A 12,024-nucleotide genomic window follows, 5' to 3' on the forward strand; every position below is an offset into this window, starting at 1 on the left:
TTTAAGGAACTGGTTTCACAGGGTTCAAGGTGGGGCTAGGGGCAGGTGTGGGGCAGGGGTGGAAGTGGGAACACGAAGAAGTCTCAAATATCAAAGCCAATGAAACTACACACAGAATAGCTCCCCATAGTCTGTATCGCAAAGACACTTTGCTCTTGTCTGAGACACATACAACTGATTGTAGAGCAAAAAATCCTCCAAGCAGGTCAGTGACAGAGTGTGTAGCTACCTGTGGCCATCGGCCTTCGGAACTCAGCTGTGTGCTTAAGGAGCACACCATGCCGTGGAGGTCTCCGAAGCTCAAAGAAGAGTTCTTTGGGTGCTGTTTCAGCATCTCTTACTACCACCTGAAGTCCTGCAGCAAGGAGAAGGAAGTGTGGTGAGAGAGAAAGCGTACATTAAAGACGACAGACTCTGTATATATTAAAACCGCAGGCCAGGCTAGGAGTCACGCTGTGGGTAATCTGATTGTTATCAGAAAGCACTGCTTCATTCCAATCAGGCACAAAAGAGTAAAAACAGATAATACAGTCAATTCCCACACTGCAAGTAGGTTCTTCCAAAAGTTCACGTAAGGTAGTTCCGAATTTAGAATACCTTTTTTCTTCCATACAAATGATAGCACGTACAGAGGAAGCCCACAGGTAGGTCAATCCTGACTAGCTGGGTTAGATTTTCTTCCAGAAAATCCTCCTATAAACTGTCTGGCATTTCATTGTTTCGTCCCTTCTTATTTTTCTAAAGCTACAAAGAGCCAAGTGAGCAATGATCACAGAGGTGAGGTGTAGGGTTAAAGTGACAGGCGTCCTTGTACACATGGCTTATTTGTAAGTTTGGTAATAATTAATTTTAGGCCAAAATTTTTTCTACCCATACATAGAAACTGGATAAGGATCTCTAGAACACACCTAACAAAAATCACAATACCTACTGTTTATTAGTAAAATGTTCTTGATAAAAGAATACATTTCTAAAGAGTAAATTCACTAATTAGTACATATAATTATATACAAAATAACTGGGTCAACTCTAGTTCTTCACAACTTCTGAAGCTTCTTGTGACCTGACATTTCTCCTGCTACTCTTCACTTTCTAAACAGAAACAAGGGCCGCCATTGGAATCCTGCTCCCCTCTATGTTCTTCTCGCCGCTCTATTACTTTATATTTTAGTGATGGCATCAAAGCAAACTCCCGGAAAATCAGTTCCGTGTTGTGTTCCACCACTGAATACTGGCCTCTGAAGGCTTCATTTCCTTCTCTCTGTGCGGCTTCTGTTTGCATAGAAATGGGCAGGAGGAAGGATACAGGTGAGAATGCAGGCAACTTCTGGAAGAAGAGTTTGCTTTTTTGGCAACCATCAAGAAGTTTGAAGAGGGGCAGCAATATGATCCCATTTCCAAAGCCATGTTTCTATCAGGCTCCCAGTTCTTACCTACGGAAGTGCTGCCGCCGGGGCTGACCGCCAGCCGTGGAGCTGTGACCTGGAACACTGGCAGTTGCTGATCACTGGGAAGTAAGTGAATGGTGAGGACCATCTCTGGACTTGTGTGTTCTCCATCCGAAACTGAAAAGGATAAACGCGCACACACAAAGACACACACACACACAGAGACACGCACACACACAGGAGTCAACTTGTAGTCTGGTCATCTTCAGGCAGTTTCCACAAATATGTAGCCAGAAACTTTTTTACACTACTTTAACCTTTGAAGAGATGCTTACAAATGAAGAAAGTAAGCAGGCAAGATACTATGAGCTATTCTTTTTTCTGTAATATATACAGATAAGAAAAAAGATAAAGAACCATAATAACAAAATCATTCTGAGAGGCTACTTTCACAACAAAGGTGATCTTGATAAATGTTAGTGGAAAGGAAGGTAACATAAAATCTGCACCCATAGATGCTACTGGTAAAGGCTTTTGATTATGGAAATATTTCTTGATTCAATTCATTCCCTTACTATTCCAAATAAATATTTTCTTTCATGAACTCCTTTAAAAATGGCATGTCTATGTCTCATTAAAAAAGAATACTTTTGGCCGAGCACGGTGGCTCACACCTGTAATCCCAGCACTCTGGGAGACCAAGGCGGGTGGATCATGAGGTCAGGAGATCAAGACCATCCTGGCTAACACGATGAAACCCCGTCTCTACTAAAAAATATAAAAAATTAGCCAGGCATGGTGGCGGGCACCTGCAGTCCCAGCTACTCAGGAGGCTGAAGCAGGGGAATGGCATGAACCCGGGAGCTGGAGCTTGCAGTGAGCCGAGATTGCACCACTGCACTCCAGCCTGGGTAATAGAGTGAGACTCCATCTCAAAAAAAAAAAAAAAAAAAAAAGAATACTTTTTAAAAGGACAGACAATATGCATACCAATGTCTCTAATGGCATTAGTTTGGAAGTAAGCAGATCCATTTTTACTTGGTCATGATGCACAATGACATAAATAGTGAACAAAACAGTGACCTTAAGATTTTATTTCCCTGGATTTTTTGACATCCAAGTGAACACCCATCTCTGAGGGAAATACGAGAGCAGAATTGCCTCACCCTTGATGCTTATTTCCACTTTTCCATAACTTAACACCCTATCTTTTCCCTAAAAGCCAGTTTTGGAGGGATATTTGCATCATCGACTCATCAATGAGTTTATCTGTAGTGGTCTTTAAGAAAACTGCACTGTCAATTATTTTAAATGTGTGATAAGCTTGTCTATGGGTTGGTTATGAGAAACCAGTTTCCTTCCTCACTTTCTTCTGGACTCACTAACAAGCCAGCAAGAATCTTGCTTAAGCAAAGTCAAGCATTGCTCAGCGACTTGTAGTAAAGATTCTATTCAAGTTTTAGATTTGTCTTTCCCTTGAGACAGATCTGAAAGATATGGTTAAATTTTATAAGGTACACTCCATGTCTTGGAGATGTTCAGAAACAGCCCTATTGAAGGTGAGACGACATTATCGATGAGAGAATGAAGGTTTTATGGCTCTGGTCATTCAGACAAGTGTCAAAATTATTGTCACTGCTTCTTTACGTTCACTCTCCTCTCTGGATCTTCAAAAATAGGCACAGATGGTTCTTAATTATTGGGGATTTGGTGACAAGCATACAAACTTTTTCATAAATTTTAGTGGATTCAGGATTCTCTGAGGTCCCTGTAATCTCAGTTAAGAACTAGTAGCCATAGGTAGAAAGCTGAAACTGGATCCCTTCCTTACACCTTATACAAAAATTAATTCAAGATGGATTAAAGACTTAAATGTTAGACCTAAAACCATTAAAATCCTACAAGAAAACCTAGGCAATACCATTCAGGACATAGGCGTGGGCAAGGACTTCATGTCTAAAACACCAAAAGCAATGGCAACCAAAGCCAAAATTGACAAATGGGATCTAATGAAACTACAGAGCTTCTGCACAGCAAAAGAAACTATCATCAGAGTGAACAGGCAACCTACAGAATGGGAGAAAATTTTTGCAACCTACTCATCTGACAAAGGGCTAATATCCAGAATCTACAATGAACTCAAACAAATTTACAAGAAAAAAACAAACAACCCCATCAAAAAGTGGGCATAGACTGGATTAAGAAAATGTGGCACATATACACCATGGAATACTATGCAGCCATAAAAAATGATGAGTTCGTGTCCTTTGTAGGGACATGGATGAAACTGGAAAACATCATTCTCAGTAAACTATCGCAAGAACAAAAAACCAAACACTGCATGTTCTCACTCATAGGTGGGAATTGAACAATGAGAACTCATGGACACAGGAAGGAGAACATCACACTCCGGAGACTGTTGTGGGGTGGGGGGAAGGGGGAGGGACAGCATTAGGAGATATACCTAATGCTAAATGACGAGTTAATGGGTGCAGGAAATCAACATGGCACATGGATACATATGTAACAAAGCTGCACATTGTGCACATGTACCCTAAAACCTAAAGTATAAAAAAAAAAAAAAAAAAGAACTAGTTGCAAAATGCAATCTTATTTTACTTTATATTTTACATTAGTTTTATTTCTGAGTGGGAGTGTCTTAGTCCATTTTCTGTTGCTTATAACAGAAAACCTAAAACTGGGTAATTTATGAGAAGAGGAATTTATTTCTTTCACATGTGAAGGCTGGGAAGTCCAAGGTTGAGGGGGTACATTTGGTGAGAGCCTTTTGGTGTTGGGGATTCTGTGAAGAGTCGTGAGGCAGTGTAGGCAGTCACGTGGCGAGGGGGCTGAGCTTGCGATTTTAAGTCTCTTGCTCTCTTTTTAGAAAGCCACCAGCTCCCCTCCCATGATTAACCATTAATCCACTAATCCATTAATGATTAAACCATTCACAAGGGCAGAGCCTTCAGGTTTCAATCACCTTGTAAAAGCCCCACCTCTCAATACTGCCACATTGAGGATTAAGTTTCAACATGAGTTTTGGAAGGGACATTCAAACCATACCAGGGAGGAAGTCCAGGAAGCTTTCAATATCCTTATTTTATAGGAGGAGGGAAAAGGTACAAAATTAAAGAGCTTTGGTCACATCATACAGCTGTTTAGTGTGACCAAGGCATATTCTTGACTCTGTAAGTAAGTGGAAAAAAGCTATTTTCTGGTGCATGTTACATAACTAGCTATCACTTGGGTGCAGGGTTTTGCAAGCAATCATATAAACTTCTAATCAAAATGTCAGCAATTGCATATTGATCCCTCTCTTTAAGGAATGTCTCTAATTTCTTTGAGAAACAGTCAAATGCCTTTTTGGGCTAAATGCTCCCTGTAAGCACCACTTGCCTTAAGTGTGTTCCTTGCTCAGAACTGCTCTCCAGAGCTTCTGCATTTGTCTTAAAGTCAGTCAGGTCCCAGGAACATCAGCTTTCCTTCTCATCTTAGCTGATTCACCAAAATGGGTGGTTCCCTTTCATTCTACAAATTAATGTCAGCTCTTGGGCTTTTTCCTGCCTTATTCATTAACTGTCCGATTTAAAATTCTCTCCCACAAAACTCTCCTAAAGGACATGGCTTTCTACTAGATACCAAGAGTTTTTCTTCTTTAAAATCAATAAAAAAGGAACATCTGGCAGAAGCAAGATAATTTAAGGTCAGCCCAAGGTCTAGTCCCATGGGACTGTATAATAGGTTCAAGGATCATTTAACTTAAAGTCCTAGACAAGTTAATTGTTAACCCTTCACCTACTCAAGCTTTCAGGTAAGAGTTGAGGCTTGGAAACCAAAATGGCATACTACCATGACACTCACTTTTCATAACCAACACACATACATGTCAGACTAAACTAGCTATTCCATGCTCATGCTCTAAGTCAGAAACTTGTATTAAATTCCTGGTTCTACTGTCTACCTGCTGTGGAAATCTGAGCAGATCATCTACTTTTTTTTTGAGACAGGGTCTCACTCTGTCACCCAGCTGGAGTGCAATGGCACAATGATGGCTCAGTGCAGCCTCAACCTCCCCAGTTCAAGCAATCCTCCCATCTCAGCCTTCTGAGTAGTTGAGACTACAAGGAATATTACTATGTGCGTGGGCTGGTCTTGAACTCCTGGGCTCAAGCAATCCTCCCTCCTCACACCTCCCAAAGTGCTGGGAGTACAGGTGTGAGCCACTGCACCCGGCCAGGTTATCTACTCTTAATGACTTTTGGTATCCTCAGGTTTAAAATGCTGAAAATAATATCCATCTTTAAAATATTGTTATAAGAATTAAATAGGACAATTTTTATTGTAAATTGTTTTATAAAATATAAAAATCTGCTATATATCATTACTGATTGTATGAATTATATAGAGGCCTATGACTAGAAATGAGCTGCTACTGGGTTCATATCAACAGTAACACAACACTGAAATTAACTATTGATTCAAGTGTGATTTTTAATCCTCACAGAAGAAAGGAAGAGCTGGGAGTTATAGAGAGGCGACTCTGCTGCTAACACTTTTCCTTCCATGAAATGGAACAGGGTGCATGGATGGTTGATTCTAATGGAATAGTCAATCCCATCTAAACAGCAATTTAACGATGCTATTTATGGTCAATCATCCTCACTATAGACCTAAACAAGAAAGAAGCTTATCCTATGGTGGCCCAGCATAGATAGCAGGTCTGACTCTGCTTTTGCTGATTAGCATCCTGCTTCTACTGCACTATGAGCTAAAACTAGGAATGCAGAGGCCTTCCACACCCAAGTTTCTCGACTCGCCTCTGGGCAGTAAGCCTTTTCCCTCCAATAACAAGGGATTCCATGAATGGCTCTATTTAAGACTTTTATACAACTACTGTTTATTAGCTAAGTATAATATAGTAATGATTATGTAGCAATAATCATTCTTGGAGCTTTACATTTATTATTATTATTATTGTTATTATCCCCATTTATGAATGAGGTATTCAGTCACAGAGATGTAAGAAACCTTCCCAGGGCGAGCTGAACCCCAGGTCATCTGGATGCAGGGTTTAGGATCTTAGTTACTATTAACTCTTTAATGGATATTAGGACAAGTTGAAATTGGGCTTAAACATTACTTTCTTTTTTTTTTCTTGAGATAGGGTTTCACTATTGTCCAAGCTGCAGTGCAGTAGTGCAGTCATAGCTCACTCCAGCCTTGACCTCCTGGGCTCAAGAGATCCTCCTGAGTAGCTAGGACTCCAGGCATGTGCCACCATCATCCAGGTAAGTTTTTTTTTTTTTTTTTTTTTTAGACAAGGTCTTGCATTGTTGTCCAGGCTGGTCTTGAACCCCTGGGCTTAAGTGATGATCCCCCCTCAGCCTTCCAAAGTGCTGGACTACAGGCATGAGCCACCATGCTTGGCTCTTAAACATTAACTTTTAGCATCCTTGGTAGATTTCTTTCCTATGGCTATAAAATTAAGCTATTACTATTTAACTAACCATTTGTTTATTTTAGAAGAAATTTGTTTTAGAAGAAAAATTATATAATTTTTAAGTAGTTGTTAGAAAATAGCTAAAAATAATGATGGTGGGAACAAAAAGAAAGAACTAATAAGGAAATAAAAAATTTCACTTTCTAATAAAATTTAGATGAATCTTTACCTGTGAAGTGGAATTTCACTGATTCTGGGAGACCTAAAAGAGTAAGAGAGACAATCAGTATATTAAACACTTTGGGGTCAGAGAGAGATAGGGAAGGTACAAAATAAAGGGCAGAGGTTAGGAAATTAAAGAATGTTTTAATCTAAATTATTCTTTTTTAAGGAAAGATCACCAGGTCATTTGCTAATGTTATGTTGAATTTAATGGTGTCAACATTAATTTTAAATAGCAAAAAGGACCACACAGTGGAATAATTTTATATCACAGCAGTTAGCAAGATTTATAATACATTCATTCAGAACCCATTTTATCAGTACATAAAATGCTACAAATCAGTGAATGCGGGTGAGTCATATATCACTGACAGGGCTCTCAGGTGGGTCAATTCCATTGTAGAATTGAGTGATGTCGAGACATTGATTTACACACTGTAACCATGTGAGAGATTTATCTTGCAGCATTTATCCCATAGATTATACAGTACAGGACTCTGCTTTCTCTGAAGAGGCTCTAGGAACTCGGGTGAGTTTAGTGGATGACTTCAACCACGGCTGACATGTTTTCTTTCCTTCTAATCCCAGGATATCCTGTGTTTCTTATAAAGTAGGACTTGTAACATAGGGGTTACAGACCCATACACATTTTCAAGGGCTATTAGTTATCCAGTTACTACACTGTGTACAGATACTAAAGAGGAAGCCTATACCCACCGTTAGAGATTTTCAATCTAATTGAGGAGTTAACTGTTTTCTGGGCGATTAAACTTATATTAAATAACAGCAAATATCATTTTAAATGTTTACCATAATCAAAAAAGCTTAAAATTACTTAAACCATGTTCAACTCACCATAAGAAATCACCACTTTTGTGTATGAATAAAGCTACTGTATAAAAAGAATACCCTATATTCATGGTGTTATGTAGTACATACACCTTAAAGATAATAAAGAAATAAGCACTAGTGGCCGGGCACGGTGGCTCATGCCCGTAATCCTAGCACTTTAGGAGGCCGAGGCAGGTGGATCACGAGGTCAGGAGTTCAAGACCAGCCTGACCAATATGGTGAGACCCCATCTCTACTAAAAATACAAAACTTAGCTGGGTGTGGTGGCACGCATTGTAGTCCCAGCTACTCGGGAGGCTGGGGCAGGAGAATCGCTTGAATCCAGGAGGCGGAAGTTGCAGTGAGCCACGATCATGCCACTGCACTCCAGCCTGGGTGACAGATGGAGACTCCATCTTAAAAAAAAAAAGAAAGAAAGAGAAAGAAAAAGAAAAGAAATAGGCACTAATATTTTTGGAATAGTCAAAGGCATAAAAATATTTAAGGGTAGGGACTTAAAACTCCTGCTTTCTGATCAGCAACCTTGATGACTGGATCAATGGAAGAGATAGGGTGGCAGGGATTAGGGTATGCTGGGCTTCGTGGAAGGGCACACACTGGCTTTAATGAGAAACTTAGTTATTCTTCCATTCAGTCTTCTCTTCCATTAAAAAGGTGTCTTCTACCAAATTCTCATTTTATCCCAAAAGGTTGCCTGCATGCCCCATGGCTACATGAAACCTCCCCTGAGGTACTGCAGGACCCTCACTGGCCTCCCCTTACCCTCGTGCCATCCATTCTGGCCTCCTCATCAAGTCCATTGACATCACTGCAGTCAAAGAGTTTCTTATGAAAAGCCATTCCCTAGTTCCCTATACCTGAAAACTTCCACTGGGTTCCTCTTGATGTTGGGATAACAACCCAAATCCTTACAGGCTTCAAGGGTCTGTCAGGTGTTGCCTCTGTCTCTCCTACCAGACACATCCCTGCTCTGCCTGACCCTTCACATTTCAGACACAAGGACACCACATTCTCTCCTTCCCCAGGCCTCTGTACCTGGAGCTAGTGCTCTTCCTTCAGGAACATTTTCCTGACCATCCAAACACACACACTTTTCCTCGTCAGCTTCTACCCATCCCTTCACTGCCAGTATCTTTACTGAGCTCTCTCAGTCTAGGTCAGTGTGGTTATGTGTAATTCCACCACTGATCTTTCTCCCTCTTCCTCAGAGCTCTTATCCCAGACTGCAATTAAACATTCATTCCTGGGGTTATTTATCAAATTATCTCTCTATACCTCCTTAAACCACCAAGAACAGAATTCATGCCTCTTTTTGCTCACCACTATATCTCCAAGGCCTCATTCAGTGATTGGCACATAGGAGGCACAAAATATTACTGAAAGTATGCCTGAATGCGTGAATAAATGAAAAAAAAAAAAAAGATGGAACTGAGTCCAAGCTACATATTGGCTGACAGGTCTCAAGCTATTTTGAATAGCTAGAAAGCAGGGGCACCAAATGGTCCAGAGGACTGCAGGGAGAGTTAGGGTGAGCCTGTCATGTAGAGCCACAGAGAGCAGTTGGGTGCCTCAAAGCAGAGAGGAGAGCATTACCAGCGAACGAGAAGGCCATGAGCTCCTGGAGGTGGGGTGCTGCCGGCGGAGGGCGGTACATGACTTTGCCCTGGTTAATATCCTCTTGCGTAAAATACCGGATAGGAGAGTGAGGGTGGTCCCGGTGCTCGATGATACCTGGGAGGAAGAGATTTGGCCTGAGCATCAACAGTAATTCGCACCACTGACTGAATGACTAGAGCCATAGAGCCTGCTCTTCTTGTTGGTGGGAGTCTTACGTCCTTCAGAAACTGACTGTTCTCAGGTTGCTCTTGGTATGCCATTCTCTGATTATTTAAGGAAAGGGCAAATCTGAAACCCAAATGAGTATGGACTGAGATTCATGAAATACCAACCATAGTGTGATGGTTAATACTGACTATCAACTTGATTGGATTGAAGGATGCAAAGTATTGATCCTGGGTGTGTCTGTGAGGGTGTTGCCAAAAGAGATAAATATTTGAGTCAGAGGGCTGGGAAAGGCAGACCCACCCTCAATCTGGGCAGACACCATTAAATCAGCTGCCAGCATGGTTAGAATATAAGGCAGGGAGGCTGGGTGTGGTGGCTTACGCTTGTAATCCCAACATTTTGGGATGCTGACGTGGGTGGATAACCTGAGGTCAGGAGTTCAAGACCAGCCTAGCCAACATGGTGAAACCCTGTCTCTACTAAAAATACAAAAATTAGCCAGGTATGGTGGCATGCACCTGTAATCCCAGCTACTCAGGAGGCTGAGGCAGGAGAATCCCTTGAACCCAGGATATGGAGGTTGCAGTGAGCCGAGATCACACCACTGCACTCCAGCCTGGGTGACAAGAGTGAAACTCCATCTCAAAAATAAATATATAAATTAAAAAACTAAAGCAGGTGTAAAAACATGAAAAGACTAGATTGGCTTAGCCTCCCAGCCTACATCTTTATCCTGTGCTGGATCCTTCCTACCCTTGAACATTGGACTCCAAGCTCTTCAGTTTTGGGAGTCAAACTGCCTGTCCTTGCTCCTCAGCTTGCAGACAGCCTATTGTAGGACCTTGTGATTGTGGGAGTTAATGCTTAATAAACCCATATATATATATATATATATATATATATATATATATATCCTATTAGTTCTGTCCCTCTAGAGAACCTTGACTAATACACATAGTAAGATGCATACTACTGCCCCTACCATAGCCTAGACCAGGTAATTTACCAGAAGTCACAGACATGGTAATGTAATTATGAGATTATCTCAGTTGAGTTTCAATTCAAAGGTCCTTGAGAAACTGGCACATATTGGTCTGCTGGTAAGGCTATAAAAAGATTTTTCTCAATCTAACCTTTTTCCTTCAGAAACTCCTTAGACTCTGCAATAATCTTTGGCTACAGTAACATGGGTCTTGATTATTCTAAGAACTGAATTTGCAATTATCACTCTGCTTGTGATAAATGCTGTAGGGGCTGCAGATTTGCCTGTTGTTTCTAAATTTTTCAGGTATAGAACTAATGTTGTGATCATTTCTCATGTCCTATTCACCCCTTAAAAGGAGGACACATGTGAGGCTTGATGTTGAACTAATTCACCTTCTGTGGGGCTGAGAGGGCAAAAATCATTCTCCAGAAGACAGCCCAGGCTGCTGGTTTGAAAGGGCTCCATTTCGACTCTGGCAATGTTGGGAGAACTGTTAGCTATGACTTAGCAGATTACAAAGGAGAGGGATGACTTTTAGACTTTTAATTTCTTTGGACTTTGTCAAAAGGATAATGGAATTTAATTTTCTGACTTTTCTCTCTCTTTGAGAATTTAATAATGTGAGAGGATTACATTTGGGGCAGTGGTTAGTCCTGGGAGAACAGTCCCAGATGTGGGAGCAGAATTATCTTAATAGAAGCTGATCTTTCTGTGAGGAGCAGCCACACCTCTATTGGATCTTGATGTCATTTGGATCTGTGTCCCCACCCAAGTCTCATGTTCAATTGTAATCCTCAGTGTTGGAGGCAGGGTCTGGTGGGAGGTGACTGGATCACAGGTGCAGCCTCTAATGGTTTAACACCATCCCCCTGGGTGCCGTCCTGGTGAGAGTCAATGAGTGAGTGAGTGAGTGAGTGAGTGAGATTTTAAACAAAATCTGGTCATTCAAAAGTATGTGACATCTCCCCCACCCGCTTTCCTCCTGCTCTGGCCATGTAAGATGTACCTGCTTCCCCTTCACCTTCCGCCATGATTGTAAGTTTCCTGAGGCCTCCCCATCCATGCTTCCTGTACAGTCTGTGAAACTATGAGCCAATTAAACCTCTTTTCTTTATAAATTACCCAGTTTCAGTTATTTCTTTATAGCAATATGAAAATGGACTAACACAGGCGTAGGCTTATTAGTTAAGCCCAAAGTCAAGACATCTAAAGGCTGGTGACTGATGGCAAGGCCCCAAATCTCCTCTGACTATAGTTCCACATTCCCATGTCCCCAGATAGGAGGAGGAGTAATGTATCCAATCGGGGAAGGAACTGAATATGTGTGGCTCAGCCCCCTTGGGGCTCCC

The 12,024-nt window shown here is 41.2% G+C and overlaps 1 protein-coding gene across 1 annotated transcript in view; it reads right to left on the reverse strand.

Annotated features, from left to right (window-relative positions):
• FRAS1 (Fraser extracellular matrix complex subunit 1) overlaps positions 1 to 12,024 on the reverse strand; it is a 461,949-nt gene that overhangs the window by 113,341 nt on the left and 336,584 nt on the right. Inside the window, exons 34-37 of the mRNA XM_032149306.2 lie at positions 9,499 to 9,636; positions 7,061 to 7,093; positions 1,434 to 1,565; positions 230 to 355 (exon numbers count right to left, since the gene is read on the reverse strand). Of these exons, the coding sequence (XP_032005197.1) occupies positions 230 to 355; positions 1,434 to 1,565; positions 7,061 to 7,093; positions 9,499 to 9,636 (429 nt within the window). The remainder of the gene's footprint in view (positions 1 to 229; positions 356 to 1,433; positions 1,566 to 7,060; positions 7,094 to 9,498; positions 9,637 to 12,024) is intronic.

Source organism: Hylobates moloch, unplaced genomic scaffold (genome assembly GCF_009828535.3).
Source record: "Hylobates moloch isolate HMO894 unplaced genomic scaffold, HMol_V3 SCAFFOLD_2, whole genome shotgun sequence".
Classification (NCBI taxonomy): domain Eukaryota; kingdom Metazoa; phylum Chordata; class Mammalia; order Primates; family Hylobatidae; genus Hylobates; species Hylobates moloch.